A 22,928-nucleotide genomic window follows, 5' to 3' on the forward strand; every position below is an offset into this window, starting at 1 on the left:
GCAAGAGTCTGAGGATGAAACACCCAGCTAGTCGAAGTATTACAATTATTAGGTATACGTAGTGGTACTTATAAGATTATAGTGTTAGTTCGTCCGTCCGTTACTACGCACAATAAGTTTTGAACGGATGCGAATTTTTTAATTGTTTTCTTTTTTCTCTTTTTTTTTTGCCGTAGATAGATAGAATGATTATCTCGAGCGGGTTCGTTGATGGAGGTGATTCGCCTACCGGAAGTAGTAAAATTGAGCCATTTCCAGTTAACATATTTATTTGATCACTGTAGAGGGAAAACGGTAATAGACAGAGATAAACGGTTTTCGGAAATCGATTACAAATTTCAAGGAGAACTTTCATTTTCATCCTTAACACTCTAGTATAACCGGAAGTAGAAATTACTCACTATAAATTAAAAACGGTAATAGATAGCGAGAAGCGATTTTCTTTTATCAATTAAGTGTCCCGAGAACATATTCCATCTCAACACTAATCTATCTACTCAAACCGGAATTGAAAGAACCATACAACTTCCATATTCCATATTAAATGATAAATGTTCCTGTTCCTGTTCCTGAGGATAAAGCTAGGCTTCTTGCTGCGTCATCCCCACATGCTGGGGCATGGTTAAATGCGTTACCTTCCCCCCAATTAGGTCTTCACATGTCTAATGAAAACTTCCGAATCGCAGTAGCCTTAAGACTAGGTTCAGATGTTTGTGAGCCACATCGCTGTCCAGCTTGCGGGGATCAAGTTACCCAATGCGGCCTGTATGGCCTCTCATGCATGAAGAGCATAGGCAGGAACACCAGACATTCATCTGTTAATGACATCATTTTGCGAGCCCTCACAACGGCAGGAATTCCTTCCATTCGTGAACCGTCAGGCTGTTGTCGTTCTGATGGTAAACGACCTGACGGCATGACATTAATACCTTGGATGAGAGGCAAATCACTAGTTTGGGATTTTACATGTTCGGACACATTTGCCCATTCAAACCTCCCATTGACTGTTATGAATGCTGGAGAAGTTGCTAGACGTAGAGAGGCAGAAAAGGAAAGGAAATACAACAATCTCCTCGACAAATTTATTTTTGCTCCAATATCCATCGAGACCAGTGGGGCATGGGGTTCTAGAAGCCTTGATTTTATCAGAGAGGTAGGCAGACGCATATCTATCGTTTCTGGAGATGTTCGTTCAGCGTCCTTCTTAGTACAACGTATATCCATTGCGGTCCAACGTGGCAACGTTTCGTCAGTTCTTGGTACGTTGCCGCCTGGAAGGGAATTGGAGGAGATATTTCTTCTCTAGTAGAGTAAAGCGGGGCAAAAGGTCGCACTTAATGTTCAGCATGCTATTGCTGCTATACCAAAAACAATATTGAGATGATCCATAATTGTTATTTTTTTCTCGAAAGCCATGTGAAATGAATCTTTTTATAAAGCATATATAAATATGATAAAAAAAATGATAAAATATTACATAATCCTCTTTATGGCCTTTGAGTTTATTATAACAATACATTCAAATATGGGGACCCCGAAAGTTAAAACATGAAACTTGATGTTTGAAGTGAAATTCGGTATGCTTGCAGGTATATGAGATGTGAGGCCGTAGGCTGAGAAATCACGGCGGTTTCTGGGCGAAGTCCCCAGATAACCAAAGGCTGGTTACTAAATAAATATTTTATCGTATTCTGATTATACATAGAGTAGCAGAAGTTTCCGTTCTCCTCACGTGAAGATAAGGTGTAATGAACATAAAACCTAAAATTCAAATTGTCACACTCGGCACCTTATGTATAATTAAAAGGAAATTTCAATATAATAAATATGTCCTTCTTTCTGCTCTTGAAACATGTATTTTCTTATTTTTAATTAAGAACCTATGTACCGAATTCCACACCACCAACTTAAGCGAATCTTGACATTCGACAGTCTTTGTAGAAAGGAAGAGAAGTTTGAATATTACAGAAATGTCCCCGTTAGAAACGGGATTTTTGAAAGCGCTGAAATACGTATTCCCTTATTTTAAAGAAGTGTTTATGTGCTGAGTTTCATCTCTCTAATTTCATGAATGTGCGAGATAGTAATTTAAAAAAAACTTTAAAGACCTCTTTATTTCTCTTGGAATACGTGCTCCAAAAAATCCTTTCTTATTTCTTGCCTCCGTGATAAAAGGAATAGGCCTAGGGTGGGAGCGCACAAACAAGGGCCTATGTGCGATCATGACATAAATAACAAACCTCGAGTGCAAAAAGTATGATTTGATGATACTCCATTGTGTCAAACAGTTTTTGGCAATAGTGTTTTTTTTTATATAATCACCATTGAAACAAATATTGCATTATCACTAGGCACAAGATTAGTTAACTTATTTAGTGCTGGAGAAGAAAACAGAATTGGAGGTCAACCTATTGTGTCATGTCTAGTACTCTCAAACGGGTCAGGTCAACTCGGGTCGGGTTGTCGGGTCGGGTTATTCGGGTCGAGTTGCCGGGTCGGGTCAATCGGGTCCGCTCGGGTCGGGTTGTCGGGTCGGGTTGCCGGGTCGGGTCAATCGGGTCAGCTCGGGTCGGGTCAGTCGGGTCAGCTCGGGTCGGGTTGTCGGGTCGGGTCAGTCGGGTCAGTTCACTTTGATCAACTGAGTTTAGGCTGAGTTTAAACTCGGCTGGAGTCGAAAGCTGCTGTTTTTCACTAGCTGCCTAATTAAAAATAGCAATCTTCAATTGATTTTATAGAAACCATAAATCTATTTTGAACACTTGCAGCTAGTGTTTTTATGGTAAATGCTTATTTTTGTACTTGTGTGTACTTTAATTTTTAAATGTGGAAGATTGATTTTACCAATCGACTGTAATATTAATATCTACGCCAATATGGAGTCTGGATTTAGAACAAAACTAGAAGTTGTTTAAGCAACACCAAAAGAGATATTGGATATGGACGACCAAGCCCAAGCAGGGCCGCGGTGGCTCAATGGTAGAGAATTCATCTCTGGTGCATGGTGTCCAGTAGCGTAGCTAGTTTTTTCAGAGGGGGCCAACGAAGGGCCCAAGAGGATTTTGAGGGGACCATCTCCAATATATATATATATATATATATATATATATATATATATATATATATATATATGTGTGTGTGTGTGTGTGTGTGTGTGTGTGTGTGTGTGTGTGTGTGTGTGTGTGTGTGTGTGTGTGTGTTTGTGTGTGTATTCAAGGTGAATGTTTCCATCTTTGTGGTTCATGATTTTACTCTTTGGAAAACAGTGAAAATATAAGAATTTAGTACCTCAAACAACTACGATTCATTAATGCAATTGATTTCTAATCTAAGTAAATAGTTATTTAATCATGGCTTTTAAAATATGTGTAGCTGGTTGACTTAAGTAGAAGCAAACACACTTTTACAGGTAAAGAAAATAACTTATAGGTCCATGCCTCTACTTGAAGAGGATCTTTCTATTCGTGTAGGCAACAGCAAACATATCCACAACTTGTTAAAGATCTAACGATTTAGCAATTTTCTTCTCAATATAAAGTAACACTAAGCTTTTCAACCTATCATGAGTCATTGAATTGCGTATACAAGTCTTTAATCTTTTCAAAGAAGAGAATGACCTTTCACATGTGGCACTAGAAACTGATATAATCACAGAGATGATACCTAGCTTGTAGGTTTCTAGGTATGCGTTTTTGTAGACACAAAGAAGATCAACGAAATTCGTTAAGGAATCAGCTTTGGTTTTCTTCTCGTCTTCATACAACTTAATTGTTATAGCAACCACCATTATGCTTTATTTCTTGTTTAATTATCCTTTTTTTCAAATTATGCTTTATCGTTAATTTCAATGATTAATTTACATTAATCGTGTATAATGTATAATATTTATTATACATTAAATATTCTAAATATCTTGATCTATTTATTGATATTTTTTTGCAACTAGTTTCTCTCATATGTAATGAACTTTCTACTTAATTCATTGTAAAGAGATGTGCTTTGCTCGAATAATTTTTTCTATCATTTCTGTGCGCCTTACAGATACATAGGCCTATATACAGAAAGGGAAAATAAAAGATGCCACCAAAAAGTACAGAAAGTGCTTAAGTTCAAAAAGTCAACATAACAATATAGTATGGAGTTCTTGTATACTATTCATTGTTGGCGGAAAACTTTCTTCTTTTACTTCTTTTCTTTTCTCCACATCAAAGGATTACACCGAAAAGTTTACAGAAATGAAACTAAGCTTTTCATTGTTGCATTGTTATGTTCTCAATGATTTTGCATTGTAAATATTGGTTTTAAAAAATATTAACACAGTATGTTAAACTTTCAGTTAAAGAGAATTTTCCAAGAATTGTGCTATATATTTTAAATTATGCTTTATTCTTTATTTTCTAAAATTATGCTTTTAAAACTAGTTTCTTCTGGACCCTTAGACAATCACAATCATTTTCAAAGTACCAACCATATGTGTAAATTGCTGTTATGCTTGATATGCTTTTTATTCTTTTGGGTTGCTCTATTAATTGCGTTTGAGAGGATTTTGAGTTCTCACTTTAATGTTTGCAGATCACTCCATAATGCTGGGTTATAGGCTCGACAATGTTGTAATTTAAAAAAGTTTTTACTTTTTGGATGTAGAGTCGTGATTGATCTGATGATTTTGCAACATGATACAAAGTGGTTTTCCATATCAGAGATTGTCTATCAATAGTAGGGAGAAAAATGTCTCTTGATAGATATATTATCTTTAGAAAATTCGTTTTCTGCATCCAATGAAGGAAAAGATTCATCCAAAATGAATTTGTGATATTTCGATGGCGGATGTCTAGTTCGTTTCCACGAGGAACCCCTATATTATATTTGTTTCCGGCTCTGGAATTCGAGACCATTTTCTTTGCACATCTCCAAACATTCTTGATAAATTTGTTCGAATATTGTTCGTTGAGAGTCATATTTACCAGACCTCATCTTGGACAGCGTTTGAACTAGTGTATCTACAAGGATCAAACCTTCTGACATGTCTGCATCTACTTGAGATAAGGCGAAACTCAAAGTTATAGCATGGCACCACTAATCTTAATTTTAGCAGCCCGAAAGCATTCCCTCGTGTACAGATCACACTAATTTTAGGGATGGAATGATGGAGGTTAATAAACATCAGAAGTTTCAGACTTGTTTTAATACGGCATGATAATATAATGTGTTGAAAGCAGATTTTATGAAAAGAAAGGAATAAATGGATATGATAATTTGTGAAAAAAGTGATAGTGCTTAAGTGAATTATAAGAATAAGCCTTGAAAAGTAATCAAGAGGAACCATTAATATGTTTTTCCTTTGTTATAATAACTTGTCCTAAGGGACAACGCTGATAGAAACTAATGAGACTTTATAATTGCAAAAAAAAATCATAAAGCACTTAATTTGAAATTAAAGATTGATAACATTTGGTAATATAATGGGGATTCAGACTGGCAGAGGGGGAGAGTAAAAACGCAAGCAACAGAGACTTTTTTTTCTTTTTTTTTTTTTTTTGACATGTGCAAAGAGATTAACCTTGGACTTCGGGTGAGAGGTTACCATATACTCATGCGAGTTTCAATTGCTACCACTTGTAAAAGATACCTAAGAAAGACAGTTTAAGCATAGTTTTAGTTTCCTAGCGTAATTAGTTTTTGTGACAAGTAACTCGTATATGCAAATAGCATCGTTAATATCATATTGTATGTTAGAATTGTCTTTGTGTAAATAAAATTATAATTAAGCATTTCGAGGTAAAACAGGTTCTTTCACTTAACTTCTACAAAGAAAAGATTAGAACTTCCCTCTTATGCACAGATACGACAGCGTGGGATTCTGTCGGTCAGTAAATAATATAATCTGAAGTCATCTACCATACGTAACTAAATATAATTGATTAATCATTTTTATTAATCAATAAATAGTTGTTGGGTAGAAAAACTCATAATAATAATAATAATAATAATAATAATAATAATAATAATAATAATAATAATAATAATAATAATACCAAATTATTTAATGGATGCTATGCATTTGTTCTATGTCGCCATAATCAATGGAAATCAATTACTTAGTGTACGAAGACTTTTTTCGTCCAACACAAGTGTAATGTTTTAGTGCAGTGCATGTTATTTGTAAGTATGCATATTATATTTTAGTATGACTTTCAACATTGAAGCGAATGAGAATGCCGACTGATTTTCTATTTTTCTGGTTGTTTTTCAAAAACAAAGGAGATAAGTAGATAATGGACAGAGGTTAAAATGAATGTCCAGGTGGCGAGGTCAATGCAAGCATCCCACAGATTTCCGTGAATTAGATCTTCCCGTACTACAAACTAAAACGAGTGGAGCTATTTTATTCGGAACGCAACAGTATTCTGCAGTTCGTAACTTTGTTGTCGAGAGATGTTTTGGAAGTAGTTTCACTTGTAGCCACTGGCAACTCACCGCTTGTCGACCTATAATAGCATCATCTGTGTGGGGGGCACTAGGGGGACCAAGAATTTGAGCAAGGGGGCCTGATGGTGTCCATTGTTCGATCCCAGCTTGTGCTAAGTGGGCTTTGTGGTGGAAAAACGCCGTGTAGTGGGTTTTCTCGGGGTTCTCCTGTTTCCTCCCACTTTCTTCATTCCACCATTTCATTCATTTCTCATGGTCACCATATCCCTTAGCCTCGATGCAGAATCGAGGGACCTTAAACTGAATATTTCATTTCATTTTATTTCACCAAGCCCAAGGACACCGATACAAGAACAAGATAAAGATTGGATATGCAAGACGAAATGCATAGTAATCTTGCTCTTGGCCTTGTTTTGGTGATCACCAAGTAGCGATGAGCGTATTTTCTTGCTTTCCGTATAGCATGAAAGACCATAATCAAAATTACACTTGGTCTTCATTTGTACCGATGAGGCGAGCATTCTTGGCTCTTGTATAGCATGAAAGATAACCAAGACTACGAAATGCAGGACCAAGACTTGACTGCAAGACAAAGGATAAGACGCAGTATTGATGACCAAGACCCAGGGAGCGAATTGTCTGAATTTCATTTGTTGGACTGAAAGTGATGAAATAAAATTAGTACTTTATAATTAATTATCATACTGTATTTTTAAATTTTAAATTACAAAATTTATATTATGTATCTTCTTACGTGCAACTATATATACTGTAAAATATGTTTTAGTTACCGAGAAAGAAAAATCAAAGTGGCGCGGGTCCCGGGATCATAGGAACCTATTTTGGAATGAAAGTTGAAGGGTTGGAAAAAATCACAGTTGTTCTCCCGTTTCCTCAACCCTTATCATTGTAGTTAAACGATTTCCTTTTGTCTCCGCCAAGATACTCTTGCTACTGTCTTCCGAGAAGACCCCCTGCCGTCCGAGCAGGTGAGAACATTGACCTTGAAGAAAAATTTCGTCACATAGAACTAAAGCAAGAAAAAAATTCTCGCACGTTGGACATTGGTATCAGTTATAAAAAGAAATAACTAAACCTCAAAAGTGCCAAATATTCATTAAGATGCATATACAAATCCCACGCTTGATCTACCTAGTGGTTAACGTGTAAGACTTCGGTACACGTGGTCCGGGTTTAATTCCCAATGTGAGTGGATTTTGGCGTTCACCCAGTGTCGTGACCATAGTGCTCTCAAACGGGTCGGGTTGACCCGACCCGACCCGACCCGACCCGACCCGACTCGGATCGGGTCAAGTCGGGTCAGCTCGGGTCGGGTTGTCGGGTCGGGTCAATCGGGTTGGCTTGGGTCGGGTTGTCGGGTCGGGTCAACCGGGTCAGCTCGGGTCAGGTTATCGGGTCAGGTCAATCAGTTCGGATCACGGTTCGAGTCAGTCGGGTCGGGTCGGGTCATCGGGTCGGGTCAGTCAATTCGGGTCACGGGTCGGGTCGGGTCAGTCTTCAACCCGACCCGACCCGATCCGTTGGGAGCACTAGTCATGTCTTTATACTTTCATATTGTCAGTATATACTTAAAGAAAGTAAACTGCTGTTCTCTATTGACATAAGGTAATCATTTTTAAAGTAAACAAGCAAGGATAATTGTACATAAATGCAATTCAAGAATCCTGTTTTAAATTGTCTAAAACTGGTACACAAATAAACTTAAATTTTCCCTTGACGAAAGTTACACATTTAGCGGCACTTATACTGCGGTGGTAGCCGGTGATGCTCACTTTTTTTTCTTTTTTATGGCTGCGAACTAAAAATTGGTAAATGTCAATTAAAGACCGATCGTGGATATAAATTTACTATATAATAATATTACGTACGTATGATATATGTTACACTTCTTGCTATTTACCTTTCACACAAAAACATCTTCACATATTTTTCAAAAATCAAAATGTGGCAATTAATCGTGTTAAATGAACGTCTATTATATTTCTTGATATTTGCCTCTCTATGTAACAGAAACAATATCGTATATAATTTGTAAAACAAATCCAAACATGACAACGCAGCATCGAATATTGTGTGCTCGCGATACCATAAGCACTTTCTTTCGTTTTATTTTATTTTATTTTATTTTATTTTTATTTTATTTTATTTTGTGTATGTGTGTGTGTGTGTGAGAGCTAGTGAAGCACACTCAAGGAATATTCTGTCCAAATTTCACGTTTATTTTTACCTAAAGAAGTATGATCTAGGCGATGATGAGCGAATCACTTCCACTCTTTTATATAGATTATGGTATTAGTGTTACCCAACATAATGTCGAGGGAGAATTTTCGAAATGACATCGAACTCTTCCAATAAACACGTTTTCAAAGACAACATTTTCACGTCTCCTTTTCAAGACGAAACAGCCATAAATCTCGTCTCTTGTCTAACACTATTCTTAATCTTTGTTATACTCTACGCATAGAACATTTTGTTTCAAACAATGGAAAATTTAATATAATTTATTAACAGCTCATTTGAATTGTACTGACATAACCTAAGAAATTAATGTGATTTATTAAAGAATTCGTACATACGGTGTAAAAGGACAGTTTGTTTTAAATACATAAATATCGTCTGTAATTAATTATTCTCTTTTTCTTAAGTCTTTTGAGCAATGAAAGAAATCCAGTTTGTACCTTAAATTGCTCAGATACAGTGTTTTGCCTTCGTAATATAGAAAATATGATACTGAGAATGTGATAACTGCTAGGATTGAGTCCTAAATTGCAAGCGCATGCACATACTTCAGGAATATTGAGATCTTCATTGACATAAATGATTCATGAAAAACATTCACTCTTATTAATAAAAAAATCATAAACCTGCGTATATTTTATCATATATGAAAATCTCAACACTCCGTTCTGGCCATTAGCCAAGATTTTCGCACCTGTCATGGACTTCCAGTTCATGATCAACATCAAGATAAGATACTTGAGCAAATGTCCAACAGTTTAACGGTTGCGGCAACACATACCTGATCAACTGACCTGATCAACTGACCCGATCCTGTGTCAGATACAGTATGGTCAACTTCATAGACAAATTTTAAAAAAAAGCATATATGATGTTTGATGAATAAGTGCTGGATCATATATTGTATATAACACATGCATTATGTTCTAAAACTCCCGCTTCATGCAATGCAATTGGGGTTCGCCCCTTCCGTGTGCGGAGATCAAATTAATGCAATATAGTGTTTCGACATTTGAAGTGTATTAATTTATAAAGTACTTAATGTGAAGAGAACGAGTTTCCAATTTGGACCATACATATATGACACACTGTAAAATAGTTCCTTTAGGGTAGAGCTAAAAATTGCTACAGGAGAATTTTTGGATTTTCCCAATCACATTTTATTAGGCTAGTTTTAGAGAGAAGCATTTATCGTAGCAGATGTGCTGCCAAAAATCTCGTATAATATTCTATGGCATCAAAAGTATATGGTGCTTTTACACGATAGCATTTTCATAACCATCTTTTCGTGACGTAGCAAACAAATGACTGCAGAAGAGCGCAATTATAGCTCCGAAACTAAAAACAGAGATTTCAGTCGCTATTTCTTCTAAAGCCCTTTGTCGCATATGCTTATTATGATACAAAGGACTTTTAACTTTGTATAAACAAAGATGCTCCACATATTTTTCAATCAGCATAATAATAGCATCCCTACTCCAATTCATTTTTCTTTACTACAATTTCCCACACAAATCAAAGAGCATGAATATTTGGCACAAAATATTTCGCTTTCTTTTAACCCACACGGGGCTCCAATCGGACCAGAAATGCTGGGGAAAATACTACGAAATAGAGCAGGTTCTATCGACAAGAAATGCCATAGGATATGCCATGGCATGAGAAATGCTATAGCATTTGCTACTTTACATGGTAGGATATCGACGATATAAGTTTTGCTACGATAAATGCTTCCGTCTAAAACTAGCCTTATAAAAATTTCTCCTATATGCAGTGATAAACAACTACAGTTCAAATATTAAGTTCCTCTTGTGTTTTGTTTGCAAGTTTGTAGGAATCCAGAGACCGAGCGTCCTATAGTGACAAGATCCAAGGCTCACGTATCGAAGAAATGTGTGTAGGTACCTTTCAGAGCACGAGAGTCCTACATACGAGGATAAAACTCGGATCAGGCATCCTAGAAAGTGGTGAGGAGTTGTGAGGATCAGCTAGAAAATGGGAAGGATATTGCGAGGACCAGGCGTCCTAGGGAGTGAAGGTGATTATGAATCGGTGAAGATTAATGCATTCTACCGTGTTGTGTCTTTTCTTATCCTAAAATGTCGGCTGACTTCGTTGATCTTCGGTGTTTGACGATTGTTGACTGGTTGACGGCGTTTTCATGGTTGTTGTCTGAAGTTATTTACAGCCAGCACGTGTAGAATCTTCTCGCAACACACCTAGCATAAGCGGTACGGCAGCTCGGGATTTAAGGAAAAAAATTCAGGAAATAATAATTCGAGATTTTTTTTTTTAATTTTTAATGTGCATCTGTCGAATCTAAAGGTGGTGATGATCAACCTGATGCTCTGTTCATAACAGTGAAATACCACCATAGAATATATGAATACTGTTTTGTTTATACTTCCGAAATTAAATTATATTCTTGATTTGGGCCGCGGTGTCTCTGTGATAGAGCACCCTCCTCTTGTGTGTTGAGGTCCTGGTTCGATCCCAACTATCGCCAAGTGGACATGGTGGTGGACAAACACCGTGCGTGTGGGTTTTCTTTAGAATATTCCGTTTCCTCCAACTTTCTTCATTCAATCAATTCGTTCATTAATATCATAATTGTCTCCTTTAACCTATGTTAATAAACGCGAAACTTCAAGAAATCGATTCTAGCTTTTATGGCCTGTAAGTAAAGCAACAGATATAAACACAAATTAATAATAATGAAAAATTAGCATAATTAAGACAGTAGGAAGAAATAGTAAAACCTCGAGAAAACCCACGAATACGTTTCCATCACAAGCTTATGATGGTTTCAATCGACATTTACGATCAAAGATGAGTGTTCTATCACTGACTCATTTTGTACTCCGTATTTATATTTCATGAATCGGTGCACAATACGTAGCCCTAATTGTTTTCTTTTGCGAGATCTTTTTTTTCGAAATTAAAAAAAAAAAATTAAATAAATATAAAAATAAATACAAGCATAGGACACTGATCTTGGGTTTGAGAGGTCCTATATTCGATCGTCACATGGATGTTAATGTGGCTATAAGCAACGTACCTACGCCAACTAACCTAAAGCATATTCACTTGCTTGTCTCGGGAACTTCCAAACCAAACCAAATATATTACACATTCCACATTTGTAACAGAAAATAGTATTATTAATAAGACGTATACTGTGATAATGTTATTAGTCTCACATTTTTGTGTTGTTATAACATACTGGTTGTTAGTGAAACGAATACCTTTGTTACATTCAAGATTCGCCCATTGAAAGCTGGTTTTCTCACCGGAAGTTTGAAAAAATCTGCTGCGGACTTATTGGTTGACGCCATGCGCAAGTTCGGCTGACGCGGACTATAATACAAGCTATAACGTATGTATGCATACAAAGTAAAAACTGGATCCAGTTGGCTAAGGATAGAAGTCAGTCGGAAGCTTTTGTAAACGCGGCATTGAACCTCCGGGTTCCATAGCCCATAGAGTTAGTTAAGTTAGTTATAACGTATGTATGTACTTTATTTTATGTACTGTATTTCATTTTTACTGTAGCTATAGTAGTACATATAGCCCTATACCATTTAAAAGCACCATAACAAACGTGTTATATTGCTATAAACAGAGCTTGAATGCATTTTCACTGTTTTTTGTTTGGGGAGGGGTTGTTTAAGTTAATCTGGACTTACCATAACCCAGACAAACGCTCCATCGAGGCTAAGGGGTTAGCATACGTGCCTTTGGTGTGGAAGACCCGAGTCCATGACCCGAGTCCGGAGCTCATGTTCGGATCCTGCGTTAAGCAGTAGGTCAATGTCTCATACAGCATCGCTGCTGAAAGGGACGCTAAACTCAAATTAAAATATTTCAGTAAACTTAACCCTCCAAATAGTCCGGATTTACAAGGTCTTACTGTATCTTAAGTTACAAAGACTCCCTTGATTCTCCCTCCGAAAGATTTTTTCTACCGACGTTTTAGTTATCAGTAGAGCAATCCACATTATGCTTTATCTTTTGTTTAATTATGCTTTATTTTTTCCAAATTATGCTTTATTGTTAATTTCAATCATTGTTTTACATTATAGTGCGTCCAGTAAGAGAACGTTTCTGACAGCTCGCAATGACATTGCCACTACCCGCGTGTCAAGGTTTTTTTCGATGCAACTGTAGTGGCAATTTAATTAATGGTATAAGACAGAGTGATAGTGGTTCGTAACACTGGTATGAAAGTAGGGGCTGCAATGTCCCACCACATGTGGCAAGAAACGTCAGAGACCATCTCTTGTTGGCCGTGCTATAATCGTGTATAATGTATAATGTATTTACTATACATTAAGTATTCTAAATATCTTGATCTATTTATTAATATTTTATGCAAGCAATTGCTTTCATATTTAATGAACTTTCTACTTGAGGTATGCTTTACACGAGTCAGTTTTTTTCTATCACTTGTGTGCGCCTTAGCGGTGCATATATACAGAAAGGGGAAGTAAAAGATGCCACCAAAAAATACAGAAAGTGCTCAAGTTCACGAGGTACACATAACAATATAGTGTGGAGCTCTTGTGTAATACTATTCATTGTTGGCGGAAAGTTTTATTCTTTTCTTTTTTTTCTTTCTTTTCTCCACATCAAAGGATTACACCGAAAAATTTACAGAAATAAAAATAAGCTTTTCATTGTTGCATAGTTATGTTCTCAATGATTTTGCCTTGTAAATATTGATTTTAAAAAAAACATTAATACAAGTATAACTTGCAAGTACAACTTGTAGTTAAATAGAATCGTCCAAGAATTGTACTATATATTTTAAATTATGCTTTATTTTCTAAAATTATGCTTTTAAAATTAGTTTCTTCTGGACCCTTAGATACCACAACCATGTTTAAGGTACCAACCAATCATATGTCTAAATTGCTATTATGCTTTTTATGCTTTTAGGTTGCTCTAGTTATCAGTACTCTTGATAGAGCCTTTCTATTTGAACTGTGCCCTTGCTGGTGCTGCTGGCAATATGTAATTTCACATATCTCCCTCAAAAGAGGAGGGACAAATTGCTGCAGCCGAGATCTTTCAATTGTTTGATGCGGAAGCGTTGCCACAAGGAATTATTTCACGGACTTCACTGTATTCTGTCTTGTTAGCCATCCTAAATAACCTACGATCTTCGCTCTTCGAGACCAAACGACTGAATGACAAATTGGTTTTCCGAAGATTTGTGCAGCCAAGATTTAACTAAAAAAATTTCAAATTAGAAAAATTGAAAATCAAATCCATTCTTTCGTCCTATGGGGTATTTGGCTTCCAGAGGGAAAAAAAGAATTTAAAAAATATGGCAATAATTTCTTGAATATCACTTTCAATAGAAAAGAACGTCTTTTTCATGATGACGGGCTTTAACTACTAGTTATTTTATACTTGAATCGATAGCGCAGAACTGCTTCATTGTTGGAACTTCAATCAACAATGGCGATGCTGCTCTAAGGGGCGGATACAGGACGGACTTCTTGGGGGGCGGTGGGTTGTAATACCGCAACTTAGAGCTAGTTTTAAGAGCTCCAAATTCTGGGATGGGTTTTATTTATATATAAAATATTAAAGTTTCCTCTTCGGGGGGAGATGATTGCCCCGATCACCCCCCCACAGGATCCGCCACTGGCTGCTCTCAGTCGCTGCTCGTTAACCGCATTTAGACAGGACAGTCTATTTCGTCCTGTCTGCTGCTGTCATCTGAGGCACAATTTTACAATCAAGCGTTTTATCCAGTCCAGTGGGTATATTATACGTACTGTATCTTTGCAAGTGAAGTGAAGTGAATTGAATTTATTTGTCGATGTAAAGTCAACGTTCTTGTTTCACATTGCTGGTGTCTGGTGTGTAAAGTGTTTCCATCATACCCCAGCAAAAGTGTTTTTTTTTTTTTTTTTTTTTTTCAGGAGAAATATTCAGCAATTCAGTGGAATGGTCCTTTATAAAACGAGGAAGAAATGACCAAGAATTGAAATGTAAAATGTGTTACATTAATATAGCGCATGGGGAAAGATGGGATATCAAAGGTCACATAGCGTGCGAAAAACAAACATGTGTTTTGCTAGCATATCAAAAACACTTGTATTTTCTCTGTTTATTTGATAAAAAATTTCAGTAATTTTCAGGTTAAAATTCCATAACAAGTTTCTCTAGCACAAGAAGTGGCAGTCAACCACATAAACGTATGTGTCTTGTTTAATTTTGATACTGTATATTTTTCTACCAAACCTTTGAACTTGCCTAAGTCTTCAGAGATATTTACTTTTTGTTTATCATTCTGAATTTAGCGTAAATGTATTTTTTTGCTAAATGCTAAATTTGTAATTCTTTTAGAGTAGTTTTTCTGACTCACAAGTAGAGGTTCTCTCCCAAGAATCAGGAATCCGGAAACTGCGCATATATTTAGATAGAGGAGGGCCACGCAAGAATACTGGTGAAATATGCCGGGCGGACAGCAAAGGATAAATCCAATATGGCCGCCCGAAGGTCATGCCAATCGACTTTTGCAAGCAACCTCTCATCCACTTCCCATGAGCAGATTGACTTAATGTTTTACAAATTGATATATGTATGAGCACTACACATCTATTGGTTTGAAATTTCGCGGACGTTGAAGTATTGAACCTAATATGGTCGATCAAAATGTCAATGTATCAGCGACTCGTGTCTCGAAAACGAATTGTACTATGGAAATGCAGTATCACTAGACGTGTACGAAAAGCATTAAACGGTTCAAAATATCGTCATCTAAAAACCAATATGGCTCAACAAAATCCTGAACCAAACAGTTCGTACTACAAAAACGAAATTTGGTGTAAATGTCCATTACCACTAGTAGGTGAGGAAAATAATACAAATGGATCACAATTTCTACATCGTGTATCCAATATAGCCGCGAAATACACATCTAAAATATACACTATAACCAGCTCAGGTTGTTTCGCATAAAAATCACCTACAATTCACTGGAATAGATTTTGCAGGTGAAATGCTAGTAAGTTAAAAATGTTGCCAGTGCCTGTGTTATCTGTTTGAAGTGTTACACGCAAACATATACTGTTCATTTGGGAAGGTCTAGAACGCACTAGCCACAAACGTCCTAGAATACGCGTCTTAAGGTTTGCAAACCATATCATATATAACAAAAATCGCCCTTGCCAACATTGGCACCGTGGCTACACAGGTAACATCGTATATGAACAGTATAGAAACTACAGATGAAAATGAGTCTAAATGAGCGAATTATCACTTGAGGAAGATGGAAAGAGTGCATTGAAGAGCGTTGAGTTGAGTTGATTTTAGTTTAGCGTCCCGTTCAGCAGCGAGGCTATATGAGACGTGGACCTACTGATTAACGTGGAATCCGAACCACATGAGCTCCCGCCGGGAATCGAACCCGGGTCTCCCACGCCAAAGGCGCGTACGCTAACCGCTTAACCACGAGGGAGCTCAGCATTGAGGAGCGGGGTGTTAGAAAGAATACACTATATATTTTAGATATTAAAACGGGAAATGAAGAAAACGAAGATGGTTCATTAGACAAGTTCAAAAACATACAGCAAAATGAAGAACAAAGAGGTAGATAATATATATTTTGAGTTTATGAAGAACACAGAAGAAGAAGGAAAATCAAAAATTCTAAATTCGCAATCAAATCAAAAGTGTCATTGTAAGACTTGTTTCTGAGAGTTAAGACTTGTTAGCTAAAAATCGAAATATATATGAGGACTATAAAACTAGACTCTGCAAATGCGTTTAAGAACATTTGACTGTGAGTAGGAAGTCACAGGTAGGAACGTCAAGGTGAAGAAATTATCTAAGAACCATTTTATATATAAACTAAATCTTTCTTTCTCTTGGGGTGAACGGTGAAGGTAGCCTACACTCTTTCCAGCCTTAGAAAAAAGTAGATGTAAACAAACCCACCTGACTACCAGTAGGTCGATGACCAGTGATTGGTTGTTGGACTCACTGCACTAGTATCCTACCGCAATATAATCCCTACTAAAATAATAATTTCAAATAAAGATATCTGAATTTATCCTGCATTTTGTGATAATAAACGCAATATATATAATATTTAACAACAGATGTAGCTTTATTTCAACCTCACGCGTATTTAGACATATAGTATTTACTGCGCATGCGTATGCGTTCGCGTGCCTACCCCACTCATTTAAAATTATAGCAGAATGCAGAGTTTCGTGGCGACGATATGTGACAATAATCTATTTTCGTCTCGTGTTATAAAACACAAAAGAGGACACAGGAACAGTGGTAAGCTCGTTTATATAAGGATTTAAGAAAATACATATTTCCAATATAGTGTCAGTGCGTTAATTATTTACCAACCAACTATAGCCTTAACATTGTGGAAATTATGCGACGACAGTAAGCTGGCAGACGATCTTGCTGTTGACCTCTCTGGCTGCCGAAGCACGTGTGAGCCGCGGAGTAATACATTTCGCTTTGTTTATGTCTACTTTGTTCTAAGGCTGGAAAGAGTTTACTAGTGATGGAAGAAAATTATGAAGAATTGTGTTGGTAAAGGTAGAAAGAGGGGATCCCATTAGTAAAGTAGATTCCAGTTTACATATTACAGTTTACAGTTTACAGTTTATTTTACAGTCCAGATTACAGTTTAATTTTGACGTAACTTTAGTTGGGGTCTACTAGTATTCTAGTCGTCCCCGTCCCCCCAATTTTAACACGCCTAAATATATATATAGGGGAACGGTCTTACCCATCCCCCCAATATTAAGACAGATTTGCGCCGCTGCTGATCTTATATATAGGCTGAGATTGGTGTCCCGGTTTCTCGTGTACAAAATCTGGCAACCCTATGCATACATCTTATCTAGACACTTATTCCGTAGTAATCTTAGCAAAATATACGGATTGGAACTCAACGCAAATAATGCAACAAGTAATTACAACTTTATCTTGTTGTAATTACCGCTTACTAAAACGCAAAGTTTGCGTTGCCTTGACGCAAACCACTGAGGAACAAGGCTCTTCATAAATACTACTCTACGTACAAATTATGGTTTTCTGCATTTAACACATATACAGGATGTAACAAAAGTCCCTCCCATAGGCTAAATTTGTAATGAGTGCAAATACGAAAAAAAAAAAAAAAAAACATGTAAAGAGAGCATAGTTGCTGGAAATGATATGTTTTCAACCCCAACTTTGAAATTTTGTAAATCAGAGCAGTAGTTTTGTTTCTACACTGGTAATCGCACCATTGGTAAGTGAGAAACCAACATTGCAATACATAGTATTGCAATAGTGCACCAGTTTACGCAATAATTGGTAAAAATTATGCCGTAGCGAAGAAACAATAATACTACAAATCTTCTTTGCAGTCAGTAGCATAGTGGGGTCAGGGGCGGACGTGGGTAGGGGAATGAAATTCGTAACAAGTTGAAAGTAATACTATTAGTAGTGGTACGTAGCAAAATAAGGTACTAGTTGCACAGTTTTTCACATTATGGGCATTTTTTCCCAACCAATTTTCACTTTTTTATGAATTTAATCCTCTTACTTTGTCGGCCCTGCACACCACTATGCTACTGATTGTAAGCGAGATTTGTAGTATTCTTGTTTCTTTCTTACGGCATATAATTTTTTTGCTTGCTTTCCGTTCAACTATTGCATAAAAGGAATAATGTTTCTATTGTAACACTATGACTAGCAACGTTGCTTTCTAATTTAGCGTTGGGCCGACTACCAATTTAGAGCCAAAACTGAGGGTCCGATATGAAAATTTCCAACAATTTAGGTTGAAAATATAATTTTTAGCAACTTCCTTTTTAATTTCTTTTTCGTATTTGCATTCATAACAAAGTTGGCTTAGGCCAGGATTTTTTGTAGAAAAATACGCCCTGTATATAAGTAACATTCAATTTAAATATAAATCATTATTAAGACATTAGTTTTTCTTTAATTTTTCTACAGGATTGACTGATATATATATGGTCGGATTTAGGGGGGTGCAAAGGTGCACGTGCACTCCCCCCTTCGTTGTAAATATACACTACCTAAAGTGAGAAGTTAGCAGTGAGTTTTGCAAAATCAATAGTTTAAGTCAATTTTCTGAAGGTTGAAGGAAAAGAATTAATCGAGAGCAGACACTTAGCATTTCCAAAGGAATTCCTCATTCACATCACAGATGTCTTAAGGCATATATATATATATATATATATATATATATATATATATATATATATAGAGAGAGAGAGAGAGAGAGAGAGAGAGAGAGAGAGGAGGCTATATATATATGTGTGGGTGGGTGAGTGGGTGGCTGGATGCGTGCGTGTGATTTCCGTGAACCTAGTATGACAATGAAGGAACAGGCGTAATTAGCTAAGGGTTTCTGTCCCTACTGATCCCATATGGTATTTCACTGATGCCTTCTTTAACAAACGTAACTTTTATCAAACACACAATTAAATGAGGAACAGATGTCTCAAGGTATAAATAATCACATGTACTATATGCTGTCGGGGTTGTTGCTTTACGTTAACAGAAACTAGGTTAGAAGTCAATGTAACTTACATGTTCTGAATTTCCATTTTCTTTCCATGTTACAGCTACAATGCCATCACATAATATCAATTCAGGACCATGGTCAACTGTTCGAACTGGTGAGGACCGGTTACTGTGTATTTCAGCAAGATGTCTAAGACTGGCAGAGCGTGAGTGTTCAGCACTAAGAGAAGCCATCTTCTAAAACACGTGCCAAATAATTCCAAACTTAACCCACGCGTGCTGCACCATATGTACTACCATTCAGATTCCTGCCATCTGTTGCCAGTCTTCACAATCTCTAGAACTAAAAATTCGAAGGCACATGTAAAGAATATTGAAAACACAACTATAAAGGTTTTCAGCCTTCTTTAGCTTTCTTATCAACTGTAGCACAAACATTTTACTGTCCTCTCCCCGCACACACTCAAAGTCAACATTTTCATGTAGAAAAAGTATAGATAATGCAAGAAAAAGTATAGATATGTTATATAAGTGTAGAAATATATAAAAGTTGTCTCTAACTCGTTTTCCGTGCTTGGGAGGTGAATCTACCCATACAAACACGAACAAGTTCCAATGAAGATTTCCTCGCAATTGCTTAGTTTTAGAGATAAAGGCTACAGAAAGTGTGGGAAAATGAACTTTGAACGTAAATATCTCCAAAACAACTAGTCATAGAGCTGAAGCGGCGTGTTATCATTTTCGACTTGTAATTTACTTTATCCAGAAATGCATGATTCAGAAATGGAATGTTTTAGTGTTGGCGCAAGAGACTCCCAAAAGCAATGTTGGCAATTTGAGGGAAAAGTCGCAAAATCTAGGGGATTTGACTTCCAGAATAGCTGCAAAAAATAATATTTCCGATTAGCGACGGTTTTTTTTTTTTTTTTTTTTTTTTAATGACGATTTGGCGACTTATTTACAAATCTAGCGACTTTTGTGTCATGAATAAATCAAGCAGTATTAGTTGGAAGCAGTTCTTACACGTTTGTTTTCCTTTTACTTATTTGAATCAGCACAAGCGTCAATGTGTTTGACAAATATGGCGTGTGGAATCTCCAGAATCCCGCTGTTTTCTGATAGGCAACGTCTTACCCTCTAGTGGAGAATAATTTTAACATCCAATGTCATTTCGTTTCCAGAGCTTCTGTTGAGAGGCGCAAGTAATACAGCATTACAGATTATCTGTAAAAGCTCGAATAAACAGTGAAGTGGTTTAAGTTTCTCTTTGTAAACTTTTAACTTTCTAGTCTTTTTTCTAATCATTTTTGATTTCATCGAAGTGAAATTGACCGACCATAAAATAAAACATACATTTGTAATGAAAGGAGGTAATTGCAAAGTAACTTTAAACTCAATTTATATATATATATATATATATATATATATATATATATATATATATATATATAGAGAGAGAGAGAGAGAGAGAGAGAGAGAGAGAGAGAGACAGACAGACAGAGATATGCGGAATATCACGAATAATTTTTAGCGACTTTTGTCGCAAAATTGGAGTCATTTCAACTCCAACTTAGTGACTTTTTGGCAACACTGCCGATAAGGAAGTGAGGGATTCCGTTATTCCCTTAAGAAAGGTGGTCCGATCATGTATGGAAGGACATTCCAGCAAGCAACAAAAATTCATTGACCGAACATCGATATTTTGAAGAATTAAGACGATACAGATGCATGGTTGCAAATAAGTGCAGAGAGAAATAAGAGTAGTACATAAAATATAATGGAATGACAAGAGCGAGGAAACGGGCATTTCTTCCAAAGCACCTACGTATTATCTGCCACAAGAAAAAAAAAAATGCATGTTTTTGCGGAATAGTATATTTTGCCCCTTGTAACAATGGAAGGTATGAGAAAATTAGTTCACTTAATTACTTGACCTTATTAAAACTTGGTAAAATAACAAAATATAGCATGGTTTCAAATGCAGTACATGCAACATAGCACAAGTAGTGTAACAAGCAAGGAAAACAAGAAAACTGTTATAAATTAAGCTCTACAGAATAGAAATATAAAAATAATCTAAATGTTTAAAGTTCATCGCAGGAGTGCAGCATGTAATATATTTGGTACAGTGGGTATCGTTTTTACCTACTAGTCAGCTGACCCATGTTCAAACTTTCGTAAGTTGGTAGTGGACAACATTTTGTCTGTGGTTTTCTCGGGGGACTTCCTTTTCTTTCCACCTTCTCATTCCACAAACTCTTACATTACCATTCACTTGCCTTCATCATCATCCCGTTAGCCTAAAACTGAAAACTGGGAGTGTAAAACTAAAATTAAATCTTCGTCAAGTACACTTTTCTATCTTTTCGTCGAAGAAATGGTTATTAAATGTAGTATTACAGTTTTAGGTCTTGTTTCGTCTTGTTTGATTTTTTATTTTATTTATTTATTTAATGCTAACAAAAAAGACAACAAATATAATTGTAGATCAAAACTAAGGATATTCTAAATTTTTGTTCCATTAATAAAATATAGAAATAAGCTTACATCCAAAACTAAATATACACGTCATTGAAAGGAACGTAGCGAGTTTCTACCATTTGACCCAACCAACATTTGTGCCTCCGTCCGTCTGTCTGTTTCAAAATAACTGTCGTAAAACTTATTCGATTTTAATCATACTTAGTAGCTAGTTATACAAAAGTCCTCACTCATGAATATTCATGAGTGTGTACTTTTCTGACATGGTAGCAGTTGGTAATAGACGGCCGGTTGACAGTTTGAAGAATGGATACACCCTTTTTTCCGCATATTAATGACACAGAAGAAATACGATAATGTTTGCAAGTGCGGCCGGAGGTTGTATAGAGAACATGACACATAATAAATGTTTTCCGGTGAAAAAGAAATGTTAATTGGACAAGCAGAATACAGAAAAAACCTTTCGGAAATAAAATATGCAGATCACACACGTAGAACAATTTAATATATTAATATGAATCACATGTAACGCGACAGCTGTTGGAGAATATTCTGGAATTTTGGTTGTTGGAATGGGATATCACGTGATGGACGAAGCATATTAAATACCCAGTGTTTTTTTTTTTTTTTAGTGAAAAGGAGTTATAGATTGGTTTTAAAGCATGGATTTACCGAAACCTTTGATTTTTAGTACAAGAGGTGAAAGTGATTTTGCAGAATCGTCATCTTTGCCGGGAACAGAGGTTTTATCCCAACCGCTGGTGATCACGCAACCTCCGCCATTGGAAACAGAAGTTACTCCGTTTAACTTGGATGTATTACCGGGAACAGAATTTTCATCCCAACCGGTGGTGAGCCCGCAACCTCCGCCACTGGAAACAGAAGTTTCCCCATTGCTTGATGTGGATCATGAAATAGAAGAATATCCCCCTACACCTTCACCAACAGTGAGTAATTCCCCGGTGGAGAATTGGGAGTTGGAAGAATTTTTGAATTTGCCATGTGAGTGTACTGTGGAACGTACATCATTGGATTGTATAAAAGACTGTATAATATACTGGAAACCAGACGATATATGTATTTGTTTTGCTTGCGGCTTTGGAGACGGCAGTCAATGGACAAATGATTGTTTGGTGTTGGATACGGAATCTCTTGAACGGAAAGCTATAGATGCTGTAACGAAAGTTGAAGTTCGTGAAGAATTATTATCAATTTACAGAAAAAAGCATGGACAGCCTTTG

The 22,928-nt window shown here is 36.4% G+C and overlaps 1 protein-coding gene across 3 annotated transcripts in view; it reads right to left on the reverse strand.

The window, feature by feature from the left end:
• Positions 1-19,841, reverse strand: part of LOC145662765 (proton-coupled amino acid transporter-like protein pathetic) — a 1,517,009-nt gene extending 1,497,168 nt beyond the window's left edge. The window contains exon 1 of one of the 3 annotated variants that reach the window (XM_081728636.1): positions 19,273-19,841. In XM_081728636.1, the coding sequence (XP_081584762.1) occupies positions 19,273-19,440 (168 nt within the window). In that variant the 5' untranslated portion in view covers positions 19,441-19,841. The remainder of the gene's footprint in view (positions 1-19,272) is intronic. The other 2 variants (XM_081728638.1, XM_081728637.1) reach the window with 2 other exon arrangements.
• Between the last annotated feature and the right edge of the window lie 3,087 nt (positions 19,842-22,928).

Source organism: Thermobia domestica, chromosome 10, assembly GCF_964235325.1.
Source record: "Thermobia domestica chromosome 10, izTheDome1.hap1.1, whole genome shotgun sequence".
NCBI lineage: Eukaryota > Metazoa > Arthropoda > Insecta > Zygentoma > Lepismatidae > Thermobia > Thermobia domestica.